We start from the raw sequence: 14,675 nt of genomic DNA, 5'->3' as shown, positions 1-14,675 counted from the left end.
AGTAGGCAATTGTGGGATAGCCTATTCATGAGAAGTTTCCTCTTAACCTCTGATAGAGGTTGGCTTAAGTCCAGAAGCAATTTAGATTTGTAAAGTAATAGATTTTTAAGACCAAAATATCCAACCTCCTGCATCATACAGGCCACAGAGTTCTACCTAGGGATTCCTGAATCAAGCGCACAGTTTCTGGTTGACCCTGAGTTTATCTTTTAGAAAAATTCTTAAAAAAAGTCTTTGATTTAAAGACTTCAGGGGATGGAGTTTGTTCTGTTCTAGTCTGGAAAACAGGAAGTGAATGAATTGCTAATGCAGTTCTAGTCATGCTTTCTTACTTCTGGTTCTTAAAATATAACTTCCAATCCTCAATAAATACTTAACAAATAACCCAACGGAATAGCTGCAGATAGTGTTCTGAACACCTGCTCTGTTTTAGCTAGAACATGGGATATTAAGAAAATAACTGTCCAAGTTTTGTACTTTTAGGTTGGAGTATAAATATTCCAAATTAGTGATGACAGCTAACTCGAAAGAGTGTGAGCTTCCAGCTGCTGACAGCTGTGCTATAATGGAAGGAGAAGATAATGAAGAGGAAATAGTATATTCAAATAAACAGTCACTGCTGGGAAAGCTCAAATCATTGGCAACTAAGGTGAGCATTAATATTCTTATTTTTTATTGACATTGAAGTAGCACTGTTAGTTTAATGCAGCTAATTAGCTCACTTTATCATTTAATGTGTTATTGTTGTGGTTAACTCATCTGTTATTTCATATGTAATCAATGTGTGATGAATAGACAGAAGTAGGACAGGATTATAGGAATATAAAATTGACAAGTATTTAGAAATGACAAGTGTGTATTAGGTATATAAATAAAGTGAGGCAGTAATGCAAGGACTATAGGCTAAGGACTGAAAGATTTCAGCTTAGCCACAGTAGGCCTCAGGCTTAAAGGGAATTGACATGAGTGGGCAACCTAAGTCTGACCCTATGCTAGTAATGTTACAAGATCACTGTAAAGCATGTGCCAATAGGTGATGTTCCGGAAAAATTGGCTCATCTAAGCTGCAAGGCACCAGATTGTAACGTCATGGAAAGTTCTGCTCTGACGGCAGGTCACAATGGAAACATGTTTACATAAATGCTGATGAGAATAAGGGGAACTAAGAGAACATGTGAAAAGTAGGACACTCCAAAATTTGTGGGGTGTGGAAGTGCAGCTAAGGAAAAGGAAGTTGGAACCCTCACGCATAAGCAGAAAGTGTTAGGTGTGGTCAGAACAACAAGATGAAAGAGGTTCCTTGGATGGATAGGGTGGGAAAACCCTGAGGGAAGATCTCATTGGGACGACCCTAGCAGGAACCACTCCTCTATCGATGACCACCTGTGGAAAGATTCATCAGGCTCTGTAATATCTTTGGATGTGTGAGTAAGAATACAGCATTGGCTAGTGCATGGGATCTCTTAGGTTTAATATATTTGTTTGTGATTGTAACATAATTTACAACTACAAAAAAAACTGTCTTTGTGGCCACTGTATTTGTTCTTGTGTGTTCCTAAGAGTCTCCCAATCTAAGAGAATCGTAAAGGGTAACTTTCACCCTACTGATCTGAAAACGGTAGCACCATAAGAGCCAAGCTTACTCCCTAGGGACATTATAGTTTAACACCGAACTATTCATTCAATTTTAAATAGAGGCTATCTTAACTAACCTGCAAATGCACATGTCAATAGATCCATGGGGCTCCATTAACATCAATGGGACTGCTCACGATAGAAAGTGTTGCAGGATTCTCTCTTGCCCAAAGAACTCATAACATGGATCCTCAGCGTATGGACAACAGCTGAAAAGAGAATTTGTCTGGTGGACACCTCTCCTTTCAGGTTCACGCAGGTCACCTCCCATTGCTGATTAAACAGCATCCCAGGGCTTATATGGAAAATTGCTTACGTGGAAAATGAACATTAGGAAAGCGCCATGTGTCTAGCCAGCTCTCCATGGTTTATCTGTAAGTGCTCTGTAGAGCACTGGAGGTCCACAGACCATAGTTGGGGAGCCATGGTTCCAGTCTACATGTGTACATCTGCTAATGCTTGGTGTAGCACTTACTGCCCTGAGCAATCCCATTCATTTCAAGAAAGAGCCCAGTACTGAGCTGTAATGTTTGCAGGATGGGGCCCTAAATTAGACAAAGCCAAAACAACACAAATCAAAGAAGAGGGAGGGGTGGGAGATTCTATTCTAAGGGTCTGAATGATGAGAAAGGGTATCTCCCTTGCCCCCTTTTTTCTTTTTCTACATTTTCTTTTTTTCCCCTTCTGCAATTTTCCAATATCTTCAACTTTGGAAAAATTACAATGGCCAGATGAAAAAGTGTGTGTGTGGGACCCTACATTTGGATTCATTTTATTGTAGCAAGTGGCAAGATGGGGGGAGGGGGGAAGTGAGTGGAATACAGCATATTGAAAGTTCAAATTTTCAAAAATGTGAATTTAAAAAAAAAAGCAAAATATTCCCCCTCCCCCAAATTCCCATTTTGAATCCTGCCAAAAAACGTTGATTCTGAAATGCTGATTTTGTGAAATTGACCAGTTCTCTACTGCTGAGTGTAGTGAAAATTTTTGACCAACACTGCTGTGAATATAGTATTTTCTACCATAAATAGTCTTGATGAGTTTAGTGGCTTTGCTGATGATGTGTATAGGACTGGGCATGTAATGATTAGGAGAAGAGAGGAAGGATTGCTGGAATAAATAGATTTCATAGTTTAAAAGTAAGCTTAGTGCTTTATATTGAGAGTAGTGATCAGTTGCACACCTGCACACTGTTTACAAACAGACTATTCTTAACTCAAATTCTTATATTCCTTTTAACAGACTTCCCTGTACACTATTACTTTTTCAAATAAGCCTGTCAGATATCTCTGGCTTCTTTTTTCGTCTGCTGAATAATCAGAGCTGTCAAACTCAGCCTGCAGACCTCATTAGTTTGCTCAAGTCTTCATCCTATATTCCTGCAGATAACTGGGGACTTATTATGTATTTTCTTAAAACACATGTGATAGGCATCATCTTTAATGCAAAAGATGAGAAGTACAACTTTTTTTTAAAAAAAACAAGAAAAAAGAGAGAAAAATATAGGAGATAGGGAAAATGTAAAGATGCATAAACTGAGAGAAAGATAAAAATCAGAAATACATTAAAAATAGGATCAGGACCTAGGTGGTGACTTTTCTGTGTTCCTGAATGTCTCATGAAGTTATTGAGAGCTTTTAATAGATAAGAAATGCAGGACTGGGCCCCTAATGTAAAAAAAGAAAAATATTTATTTGTAGTATTATTGTAATAGGAACAGAATATAGGAAGTGCTGTGCTGGATCAGGCTGGGCTTCAGAGGGAGGTGCAGGAAACCCTGCAGTAGGAATAATCTGACCCTGCACACGCATCAGGTCTCATCTTAATAGTTAGAGACTGGTTTAAACCCCATAACATTAGTTTGTCTCTTTCCAAAATATTTTTTAGCATTAACTAGTGTAGCTGTAGTTTTCCTTGCCGTCCACATAAATGTCCTTTCCCTTTTTTAGTCCACCAAGAGAAGGTTGGTATTTGCATTATCATTATGAAGGCCTAATTTAATCCAAGTGTTGATGCATGAAGCTTCTACAGCTGCAGGGATTCTCAGCCTTTCCCCACAAATAACCTCAAAACCACCCAACTGTTTTCTTCTCCCCAGTATGCTAGAGTTATTGGCCTCAGCAGCCTCCTGTGGCAATGAGGTCCACAGTCTAATTACACATAGTGTGAAAACTTATCAGTTTTGAGCTTTGCCACCTTTTATGACTCTTTTTGCTCTAGCTAAAATCATCTGCAATATTGTCAGTGAGATGCTCTGCATGAGAATCCACTTGGGGGCACCCATGATGTACTAGGGTAAATTATAGGGCAGGCTGGAAAACAACAATTCCATTTCAGGAAAAACGTTGAGGTTTTGAAATTTGTTTTCATTTTGCTGTAGAACATTTTTTGTGTCATAGAATAGCCAATATCCTGGTGGTTAAGGCCCTCACCTGGAACCTGGAGACCCAGGTTTGAATCCTTCCTTTGCAAGAGGGACTTGAACCTGTGTTGCCTACATTTCAGGGAAGTGCCCTAACCACCAAGCTGTTGAGTCAGCCTTGTTCTTTGGCCCAGTTAATATTTAAGTATTTATGCAATGTGGAACTGCTCCAGTAAGAGAGATTGAACTAGAAACTGAGGGTATGTCTGCATTGCCAGCGGCATTGTCGGCAGTGCAGGATTGATTCTGCGGGATTGATTGAGTGGCACTGGAGACCTGCTCAATCGAACCCGGAAGTCGACGCCGTTAATCCACACCCGCAAGAACAGTAATGTTGCGTCAACCAGAGGGCATTTCCCATTGGCGCAGCACAGTGGGGACGCCGCAGTAAGTAGAGGTTAGGAAGTCGGCAGGAGATACGCAAGCTACTCCATGTAGCATGCTTATCTCCCGTCGACTGCCGCCGAATTTCACCAGCAGTGTAGACCAGGCCTGACTCTGCACGCTGGTGGCTAATGCAGTCACCTCGATTTGGAGCAGGAACTTGAGCTTGTGTTTCCCACATTCCAGGTGAATGCCCTCTCTCACTTGCTTTTCATGAAAAATTTCCAAAAACAGTGACTGGTTCCACCGGCTGCAGAAAGGACATTTTTTTGAAATCTCAAAAATTTTCACTGGACGGGAAAAGTATTTCCCACCCAGCTCTAGTTAAATTCCCAATTCAGTAAAATATGTAAATGTGTGAATAGTCCCGTTTTAGTCCCTCTCCAATCCTGCAAATACCCACGTTCTTAACTTCACTACTGTGAGTAGTCCCAATAAAATCAAATTGACTGCTCACAATAGTAAGTTAAATGCATGTTGTAAGTGTTTGGAGAATTGGTACCTTAGTCAAGGGGGCGATTCACTTTCTGAAAGGTCAACATGTGTTAAGTGCTCTGCTGAATTGAGGCCTGAGTGGGTTGGTCAAAACTACAGAAGTCAGTGTCAGTTGGGATTAGATTTCAGGAGTTTCTCATTCTCAGTTCTTTGCTCAATCTGCTCTCACTCTTTAATGTTTTTTGTATTTTTTTCACAGTAATGCGTAAGGATTTCTTTGTAATTTTATCATAAAATCCATAACCTTGACTTCTTCTCTGTTCAATGCTGTGCAAAATATGCCATTTGTGTTTGTACCTTTGGACTTATCTATATACTCTGTATAAGGGAAACAAATCATATCTTTTCTACCTCACAATGAATTCTGAAGTTTGTGTGATTTTTATTGTTTAATGTATAGAGATGTTACAATTAGTTTAAAATTAAAGATCAAATTCTACTCTCATTTACTGTGGCACAATCCTAATAAAGTCTTCAACAGGGATTGCACTAGAGTCATAGAGAGCAGAAATTTGGTCCATGCCTTTTTAGACTGAGTGAAGAGATGTGAAAATACGTTGGAGTGAATTTGAGAAATCATGATTGATGGGAGTTTGTCTTTTTACATTGCAGGAAAAAGAAGATCGTTTTGAGTCTGTTCAGCTGAAATCTTCAAGATCACAAAATATATGATGATTTAATGCTACCTTCAAAGAAACAAACATGATTTCTATTTTTACAGGAGCACATTTTAAACATAATCTTGAAGAAAGCAGAGTGGTGATCACAGTGGGAAATGCTGAGCCATTTAAGAAAAAAGAGGGTGGAAATCAAAACAAAAGATTGGATTGCCTTATCCTATGGTCGAGTACCTTGCCAAAAACAAGAGCGGACTGCTTGGATTCCAAACTAGGAATGAAGCTTAACCCAGGAAGAGATATACATACTGCAACTGACATGAGATTTACATTCACCTGTGCATTGCTTAGGCATGCCATGTGGTTTATTGGTACCTTTCAGTTCATATCAAGTTGTCCATATACATCATAAGAACTGATTTTCTGCGAGATTCGAAACTTTCGGGAAAGGCTTTGTACTGTCCTTTCTGTGGCATAGCTTCAATTCTCTCTTAAAATCCAAATGATGAATGGTGCTTACGGAACCATGGATGAATTTTGATCCTTGGAGAAAATAATGTTTTGGGGTTAAGGGCTGAATGTGCTGCCTTTAGTGGGGCAGACCCAATTTTGCACCCACAGATTGGACCCATTTAGATGGCAATGTGATGACCATCTGGGTGGACTTGAACTTGGCACTCCTGTAGGCAATGCTACACCTATCCTTAGAGCCAAGGGTGTGATTCCCAGCTTGCGTAGACATCCTTGCATTCGCTGTCACCAACCTAGCGCACTAAGAATAGTAGCGTAGATGTGGTAACACAGGCAGCGGCAGCATGGACTATCTGTGCCAAGTATGTACCCGCAGGGTTCAGATGGATTTGTGCTCAGGGTGGCAAACCCATGACACCGCATGGCGCTGCCCGTGCTACTGTGGCTACTCTACAGTTTTTAGTGTGCTGTCTTGATGAGATCAGAATCACACAGCCCGAGCTCCAAGTGTAGACACACCCTAAATGTGTGCGCTGCTGCTGCTGCCTGAGTTGAAAGACCAGTTCCGTCCCGTTTAGAAGCAGTAGCAGACTCTCAAATCTTTTTACATGGTCTAGACACTAGAGGGGAGCAAAGATCTCTAAAAGGAGTTATGCTTTCTCCCTACCTGGGAAAGCTTGTCCTGAGCATCAGCGCTGACAGTCATTCAGTAGCCTGTATGTACTGCTATTTGTGTCCCAACAACTTGGGGCGAACATTTGTAGGGTGGGAGGCAGTATCAGACTCTTTAGCCTGTATATGTGGTCTAATCATTAAAAGAGGACAAGGAACCCTCACGCAGATATTAAAGTTGGTTACACCATCACATAGCGTAGGATCCAAATGATTCTATTGTTGATGCAAGTAATTGTACATTAAAATGAGGGCACGAAAAGGTGCTTTGAATATTGAAGGCTGGGCTGAAATCCTTTTTCAAAGCCTAAAAATCTCTGATTTATCGATCATGTTAAAAGCATGTGATCTTCCTAATATCCAAAAACTGTCATTTCCTGAAATTCCAGTGCAAGTTGAACTGAAGATAATCTACTAAAATGTGGGTATTAAATCATTGATGAAAATTATGAAGGAAAGAGTTGTGTAAAGCTAGGAAGAAATGAGGATCCAATCTCGACTTGTTCCTCTAATCAGACCTATAGCTACATCACAGTAAAATGTCTGAATTGTGAAATGCGTATAAAACTTTGGAAAAAACACAGGCAATAATTGTGTTTTTACCATAAAGAATATAGATTTGGGCTTTTGTATGACTCATTTGCATCAACCAGTATGAAATGAATCCACTTCTAAATTAAATTAAATCTAAGATGAAGACTGAATATTTTATTACACTATGAAATGTGGAAGGAGATTTTATGAAGATTAGAGCCTTCTTTTTCTTGGTTAGGGAAATGTATTTCAATTAGTTTATATATCCAGTTACAGAAACTGGGATCTGTTCTTCTGATTGGAGTTACTTTAGGCATTTCAACAAGGGTTGTGTACATTTTTTGTTGTTGTTCTTGAAACAGCATTTCATTTTCCAGAAACAAGTGATTTTTGTGAAATATTGAACCATTTTTCCATTTTGTTGAATGTATATTAAATACAAATTTTTTTTTTGTATATTTGGTACTGTTGCACATTTATTATCTTACTTTGTATTTGTTGTCGATCTACGTTTACACGTGCTCAGCAATGGTGACATGGTCACTTAGAAAATGCCGTTGGGGATTTTGGGATTTTCTTTGCTGATCTTTTATGAAGAGGATTTTTTTTGATGATATTGAATTTTATTCAAAAAGTGTGTTGCAGCGTCAAAGATTTTATCTGATCAGCATTTGTACAGTGAAGTGAAAATATATTTGAGACTGCAGACTTGAGATCTTGGAGCGAACCGCAGCCTACACCAAACTTGACAATGTTCTTCAGTGATGGATGGAGTCATGCAACTTCCCACCTTGCACAGAATTACATCTGTCACCACTGTTTTCATCCTTCGCTCTTATCTGCACACATTTCCAAGCCATAGAGATATAATTGGGATTCATTCCCAGGAACATCTTTTCTTCTGCTGCTGGACTCATATTCCGGACATGTCAAAATGCCTTAAATTTTAACAAACTATCTTTCAGTTGCATTAATACAAAGGAGATGGGGACTTATTTGTTTTGTTGTTCCTCCTCCCACCTCCAAGAATTTTTCAAATTAGATATAAAATAGCATTTTGGTCAGTTCTTGCAGACTTTGGCATTTGATGCTTCTTGTATGAGGTTCCAAATGGTCTGTCATATTGATGGTATACCTGGTTGAGCATTATAAGTTGATTGAAGTATAACTTAAAGTAATGGAATGGAATTTTCCAGCCATAAACAAGTTTGCTCTGATACCTTTTAGCTGAGTTTTGCAGTTTCTCTTTTTCTTTCTCTAAAGATAGACAAAAAGGCTGTTTTCATGTTCCCATAAAAGGCACAGTTTTGAAGTGTTGAAACACTTCATTAAACAAACTGTTGCCTGTGACATCTAGTATTCTGCCAAAATGTACTTACAGCAACCATCCCATCAGCAAAGTTATGTATGAATCTGTTATTTAAGGCCATAAAACAATGCAAAGCGCTCTGTTATGTGTTCAGTTGATTAAATGGGATACATTTTTCTCACTGCAGTTGCCTGCTTTTCTTTTAAATCTGGATCCAAGCAACTGAATCTTTTCAGGGATTAAACACATTTTAGTGGCCTTGCTGTATAAATTATTGGCAAATTAAGTATGGTTGTGATTGGTTCTGCTTTGATGCTGTTTTCTCGGGAAAAAAAATGTGTGCAGAGAATTTATCTGCAATCACATTTGCTAAGTGTGCTGGACCACATCCAAAACTGGAGCAAATTGACGTAGCTCCACTGAACTCAGTGGAGTGTCTCTGATTTACACCAGTAGAGGATCTGGCCCCAAAGGTTAAATCAGAATTTTATCTTCCCACCTTGGGGAGATTACTTTGGTTGGTCTTTGCAGTGTTATTATATGATTGATTTGGAAACCAAGCCTGGGAAAAATTAGGTCTCTCAAGGCCATAACTGGAAGCCATTGGGTAGTTGTAGGCAACTGTTAGCCCTTCTAATAAAAGGAGGAGGTTCTATTGTTTATTGTTTAAAAGGAGATTCTGAGATAAGAGGCTCCTCAAGGTGTGTGGAGGAGTTTGTGGTTTTCCTGTCCCAAGGCAGCTGGTCGTACCCCCAGGGGGTGCGATGGCTGGAAATGATAGCAACAGACGTTGCCATACAGAAGCCATCTCCATCTCCAACAAGAGTCAGTAGAAGATGCTTCAGAGTAAGATGTAAAACTCCCACAATGAACAATACACACTAACATGCCTATGAATGAAGTCTCTTCCTAATCCCAGACTGTTAGTGGTTGGTTTATGTCCTGAAGCATGAGGGGCAATAGCTCTTAAGCTGTTGTGTCCTAGCTAGTGTAACTGTGAATGGTTTCATGAAATGTCTCATCCTACCAAGCCCTTTGCCTCAATGATATCACAGGGCCATGAGTATCACTTAACTCTAGGGTTTTAACCTCTTACTGTTTTCTCCTTATCTGTAACCTTTGACCATTAATGTCTTCCTTCAGAGAGCAAGGAAATCATGGTCCTTTGAGGAATAAGTGTGTAGGTAGGAGCAGAAGAAATCAAAGAATCCTATTTGGTGGCTCGTTTGATGCTGCAACGCCTCTTGGAATATGCTGGGTGGGTGATATGGTATGGTGGGATCATCAGTGACCTCACGGACATGCTATTGGTTAAACAGCAGAGAATGGGAAGGAGCTACAATGATGATCACAAGCTTCTGCCATGTTTTGTACATACTTCCAGGTGTATGAAGTTGAAAATGACAAGGAAGCACACTGCAGAAACCTGCAGACTGCCATAGAAAGGCATTTTGGATCAGATTCATAGTCCATTAAAAGGACTCTAAAGCCAAAATGATGTGGGATGTGTGTGTGTTTTCTTTGTGTTTTTGGTGAAATAAAAGGTGTGAAAGAGTGAATTCTGGGAGCTTTGGTTTTATGCATCACCCACCATACAGTAGAATTCCCCATGAAAAGTCATTTAGTATCAAAGTTTCTGCAAAAATTCAGTCTGAGACACTCCCAGGCCATGGGAAATTCGAAACTGCATCTGGAATCTTTGTTGTACTATTGTAGCCATATGTTGATTCTGTTACTGCTGCTGTTTTAGTTTATTTGGGTTTTTGTTTAAACCCATTTATTTTGACTAATAAAGTCTGTCGGACATAAAAGCAACCGCTTTGAGTAGTGCCAGTCCTTCCACCAAAGTCATCAAAAAGGTGCTCTCTCTCACACCCACTATCCTCAAGTGACATTTATTGAGATGATGCAGAACTGTTGTACTGCAGCAGTACTCAGAAGCCTGCAGATAAGGGTGTGTTGCTAGCATTTGATTTTCTATGGGACTTTTAGCAAGTGGCCTAGCTTGAGAATTTGAACCGTACATGGATCACCATTGTGAAATCTGCAGATCAGGCTGTGCCATGCACTGCAATTCATCTCAAAGGCTGCCACAATTTTCCTCAGCTCATCACATAATATTAAATTTATAAAATGGTTACTGGGATTTGACAGCTGGGGTGGGACGAGGGAATGGGCTTTACTAACATTGCTTCCTAGAGAATGGATTTGAAATTGCTGTATACTTGGATACTTGGAATCGCAGGCAATCATAGGTCAAAGTGAGGGGGCAAAGGTAACACGTCATCTCCATGGGCACGTTCCAGAGTTCATTGAAGTCAGGGGAAAGAATCCCATCGACATCAGTGAGCGTTGAATCAAAAGTATTATCCTAATTTTTTTCAACCAGCAGCAGTGAGTGGGGATATGTAATAACCAATTCTGACCCTCCGTTTTGAAGACTGCAACCATTAGACATTGGATGCTGGTGTCATGAAAATCCAGCTATGTTCACACCAGTTAGGAAACCATGGAACTGCTTCACTTCTCACTTATGCTGTATATCTGCATTGACTCAACCCTGATTTACACTGGGGTAAGAGAGATGGAAAACCAAGCCTTGTTATTCTATTATGTGAGTTCATAATGAATGTTGGCGCATGCCTAACACATTGGCATGGCGTATGTTTTTGCTCTATCTAGTGGCTGGTCCACATGAGCTGATAAGAGGCTAGTTCTGCTGACAGCTGATGGAATAATTCCCATCAGGTCCTGAGTTCAAACTCAGGCAGGGAGTCGTTGCACCAACATAGGGCTTTTTATCCTGCTGGCTCCGGAACAGCGCTGTGAGAAATGCACAGCAAAGTGAGTGCTTGTGTGTGATTCTGAGTGCGTAGCAATCTGAGCAAATCTCACTGATCTGGCGTTAACTATCCAAGCTCAGTCTACCCCTCCTTGCTGCCAGCATCCAGCTTTCGGCATCTGTGATGCTGTCAATAATAATGATAACACCCAACATTTATCTGAAGCGCTTCACATGTTCAAAGCATTGCATGGACATTTATTTACTAATTAACATCCCTGGGAAGGAAGGGAGTTGATATGCTCATCCTCATATCACAGATAGGCAAACTGAGACAGAAAGGTGAAGTGACAGCTTGTGAGGATTTGTGGAATCCGTCGTTACAATTTAGGAATTCTGTGTGAGATTATGAACTTGCTGTACGTGTCTTTACCAAGCTGCAAACTCCATTTTGGAGGGGCAGCGTTTTGTCTTTTCTGTATTCCTTTCACCTCCATGTAGGACCTAAATTCCAACAGAGTAATGGTACGGGGCTGACAATAGATGGTCGTTAACTCTGGCGTGCTCGCCCATTGAAATGGAATAGGTCTGAAGAACAGATGGTGCCCAACCTGCAGAACTGGTTAGTCAGGGGAGATCGCCTTGGCAACAGAGTCATTTGTCAGGGGTATCTGGTCATCTGAGGAAGCTGAGCAGGAGGTCACCTGACAGAAAGGGCTAAACATTATAAAAGGACGAGAGTTTTATAACTGAGGGACCATTTTTTCTTCAGCTTAGGAGGAGGGAGAAGAAACCCAGCATGTAGGAGCCTGATGAGGCAGGGGGCCCTGCTTACCTTTGTGAACACAGTTGGTTCCCCAGGACTCCCAAGGGAAGGGTGAGCTACTGAAGGCATTGCGTTTAGGATGTTTATTGTTTTCTAAATGGGCTGTAGCCTCTTGCTTTACCTGCTCAATAAAAGAGCAACTGTGCGAGACTCGGGGCAGAGGGTCTTTGTGTGTTGTATGCATTACATTTACCACAGGCTGCCCGAGAGAGTTAAGTGGTAACCCAGAAGGCTCACAACTTTGGGAGCTCTGGGAGAGGGTGTGTTTAAGCTACTGGGAAGTTTGAAAGGTCAGCACTGAGCCCAGGGGCTAGGCAGCTGGGCAGCAGGTTGCTAGACAGAGGATCTGTGCCCTGATGGTGTGTCTAGAGACCCTAAGAGCAGGACAGTGGCTGGGCTCTCCTCAGGGCCTAGAGGCTTAAAACACCCCCGGATCCAGCGGTTTGGATTCTATTCCAAGCAGCCTAGTGAGTGGTCACAAGGGGATGCACCACGTGAAGTCCATGGTGGAGGAATGCTGAATTCACTTGGAGAGTCAGATTTGTGAGAATGTGGATCAAGTGTTTCACTGTAATCCGGATGCATTACCACGACTCGGTTTTCATTGGCCACCAGGGTTGGAATGGTAAACAGCCTCTTGGCTCCAAATGCTCAGCGTCACCACCTCCCGCACGTAGAGAAACAGCTACATTAGTTGAGAGATGGGGGTGCTTGTAAACACACGAACAGATCAGGTGCCTTCCATCCAGCAGTGGGGCTCCTATAGCCATACGGTTTCAAAAGTGTCTAGTGATTTTGGGTGCGCAACTTGAGACACCTTAAAGAGGCTAATTTTGAAAGAGTTGGTGTTTAGCACCCTCTGCAAATCAGGTCCCTTTGAGGTATCCTAGCTGGAGGGGCGCAAAATCACTGGACTAGCTTGGAATTCAGTGGAACCACTTGTGGAATAAGGTACTATTTAATGTGAATTAGGCTACCTGAACCTGGCCCTAAATATTTAAACCTGTCCGTGTCCAAGGTGCTTATGGATCACGCCAAAGATTCCCAGTTCCAAAGAGAAATGGACTCTTCCCCGTTCCCCCACACATCCTCCACTCTTGCTATATTTTCCTGCAAAATCACAGAGCGCTAACGTCTCAGCTAGTTTCATTGACGCCAGTGGAGGTGAGTTATTTTACACCAGCTGAAGAGCTAGCTGGCTCCATTGGCTTCAATTACACCAGTTGGGGAAATGGCCCTAAGTGTCTCTTCCAATCATTTGCTTTGGGGAGGCAGATGGTTTGGAAGCTATTGGTGTTTGCAGCTGACTCAGTCATACGTAAAAAAGGTCCTGGCTGATGCTGAAATCATGCTGCTCTCTGAAACGCGTTGTTCCTGGTGTTAATGTATTTTTCCTGTGTTTGTCCTGAGTGCTTTTTGTTCCTTTCATTTGGATTTCCAGGGAAGGCAGATTATGTGATGCTTGCTGATGTTTGAAATAAGCCAGTGGCAAAAAAAAAAAAAAGAAAGGAAAATATCAAAGCTTGCTAGTACCTTCGGAGGCACTGCAGTAGCATAGCATGAGAATCTGTTGAGCATGATTCAAACCAGACTTCAAAATGTACTCTTGACTCTAGCCTGCTACTCAGGTTCAATCAATGCCTTTTGATATTGTCCTGCCGCAGAAGACTCAAGATAGATTTTACTGTTTGGAAAATCTTCTCTCATTCTTGATAGCCTCTGTGCTGTAATTTCTTTACCTTTAACTTGCCATGCTCAGAGGGAGTGTGCTAATTCTCCTTGGCTTAAATCAAATTTATTTTGTACATGATATTGACCAGATTTCTAATTCACTGAAACTAAACAGGTAGCAGTTCTATCAGCTCTGTGCACTGTCAGTCAGGATTTTTTTCTCTTAACTCTGCTTTAGCAAGTACTATTGATTCCAATACTAAATGTAATGCTGCTTGTTTAATTCCATTTCATTTCACTGCAGAGGAAAGAAGAAATAATTACAACTAAGGAACCAAACACCAGGTTTTCTGAGCTTTTGCGTTATTTATTATTAAATGCACATAGCACCAATGAATGGGCTAGACAATTTAGAGAATTATCAAGAAAAGGAGCTTGATTCTCAGTGACGCTAAGGCCTCTTCCTAGCCAGGCAGACAATGTGAAAGGGGCCTTAGTGTTAGAGAGAAACAGCCTCAGAAGAAGAATTTACACATAAATGGAGTTTTTCAGTGCTACTTAAAGGATTATGATCGCAGTTCCCATTAATTTTAATGTGATGGGTGTCCAAATCCCTTGGGCTGATCTGAATGTTTTACCCAAAATGTCCAAAGACAAGAAGGGAATTGGGAAGAAATGCAAAGGCCCACGTGTGATTGAAGGGGGATGCTTAGCACATGCCTCCGTAGTTCCACAATTTCCTGTTTTGTTTTCTAGTAACTCTTTTCAAATGTCTGGATAGCCAAAAGTTCTTTGAGGCAAGGATTAATACCTGTGGGAAGAAGTGTGCTCTAAAGAGAGGCATGAAGAAATTATGG

At 40.9% G+C, this 14,675-nt stretch overlaps 1 protein-coding gene across 1 annotated transcript in view; it reads left to right on the top strand.

Moving 5' to 3' along the window:
* Nucleotides 1-6,282, top strand: part of ELAPOR2 (endosome-lysosome associated apoptosis and autophagy regulator family member 2) — a 126,776-nt gene extending 120,494 nt beyond the window's left edge. Inside the window, exons 21-22 of the mRNA XM_067564007.1 lie at nt 484-649; nt 5,549-6,282. Of these exons, the coding sequence (XP_067420108.1) occupies nt 484-649; nt 5,549-5,608 (226 nt within the window). The 3' untranslated portion in view covers nt 5,609-6,282. The remainder of the gene's footprint in view (nt 1-483; nt 650-5,548) is intronic.
* The last annotated feature ends 8,393 nt before the right edge of the window (nt 6,283-14,675 follow it).

Source organism: Emydura macquarii, unplaced genomic scaffold (assembly GCF_026122565.2).
Source record: "Emydura macquarii macquarii isolate MOO-44397 ecotype Brisbane River unplaced genomic scaffold, CSIRO-AGI_Emac_v2 contig_2636, whole genome shotgun sequence".
NCBI lineage: Eukaryota > Metazoa > Chordata > Testudines > Chelidae > Emydura > Emydura macquarii.
The sequence above is the reverse complement of the archived record's forward strand: the minus strand, read 5'-3'. Positions and strand labels throughout refer to the sequence as shown.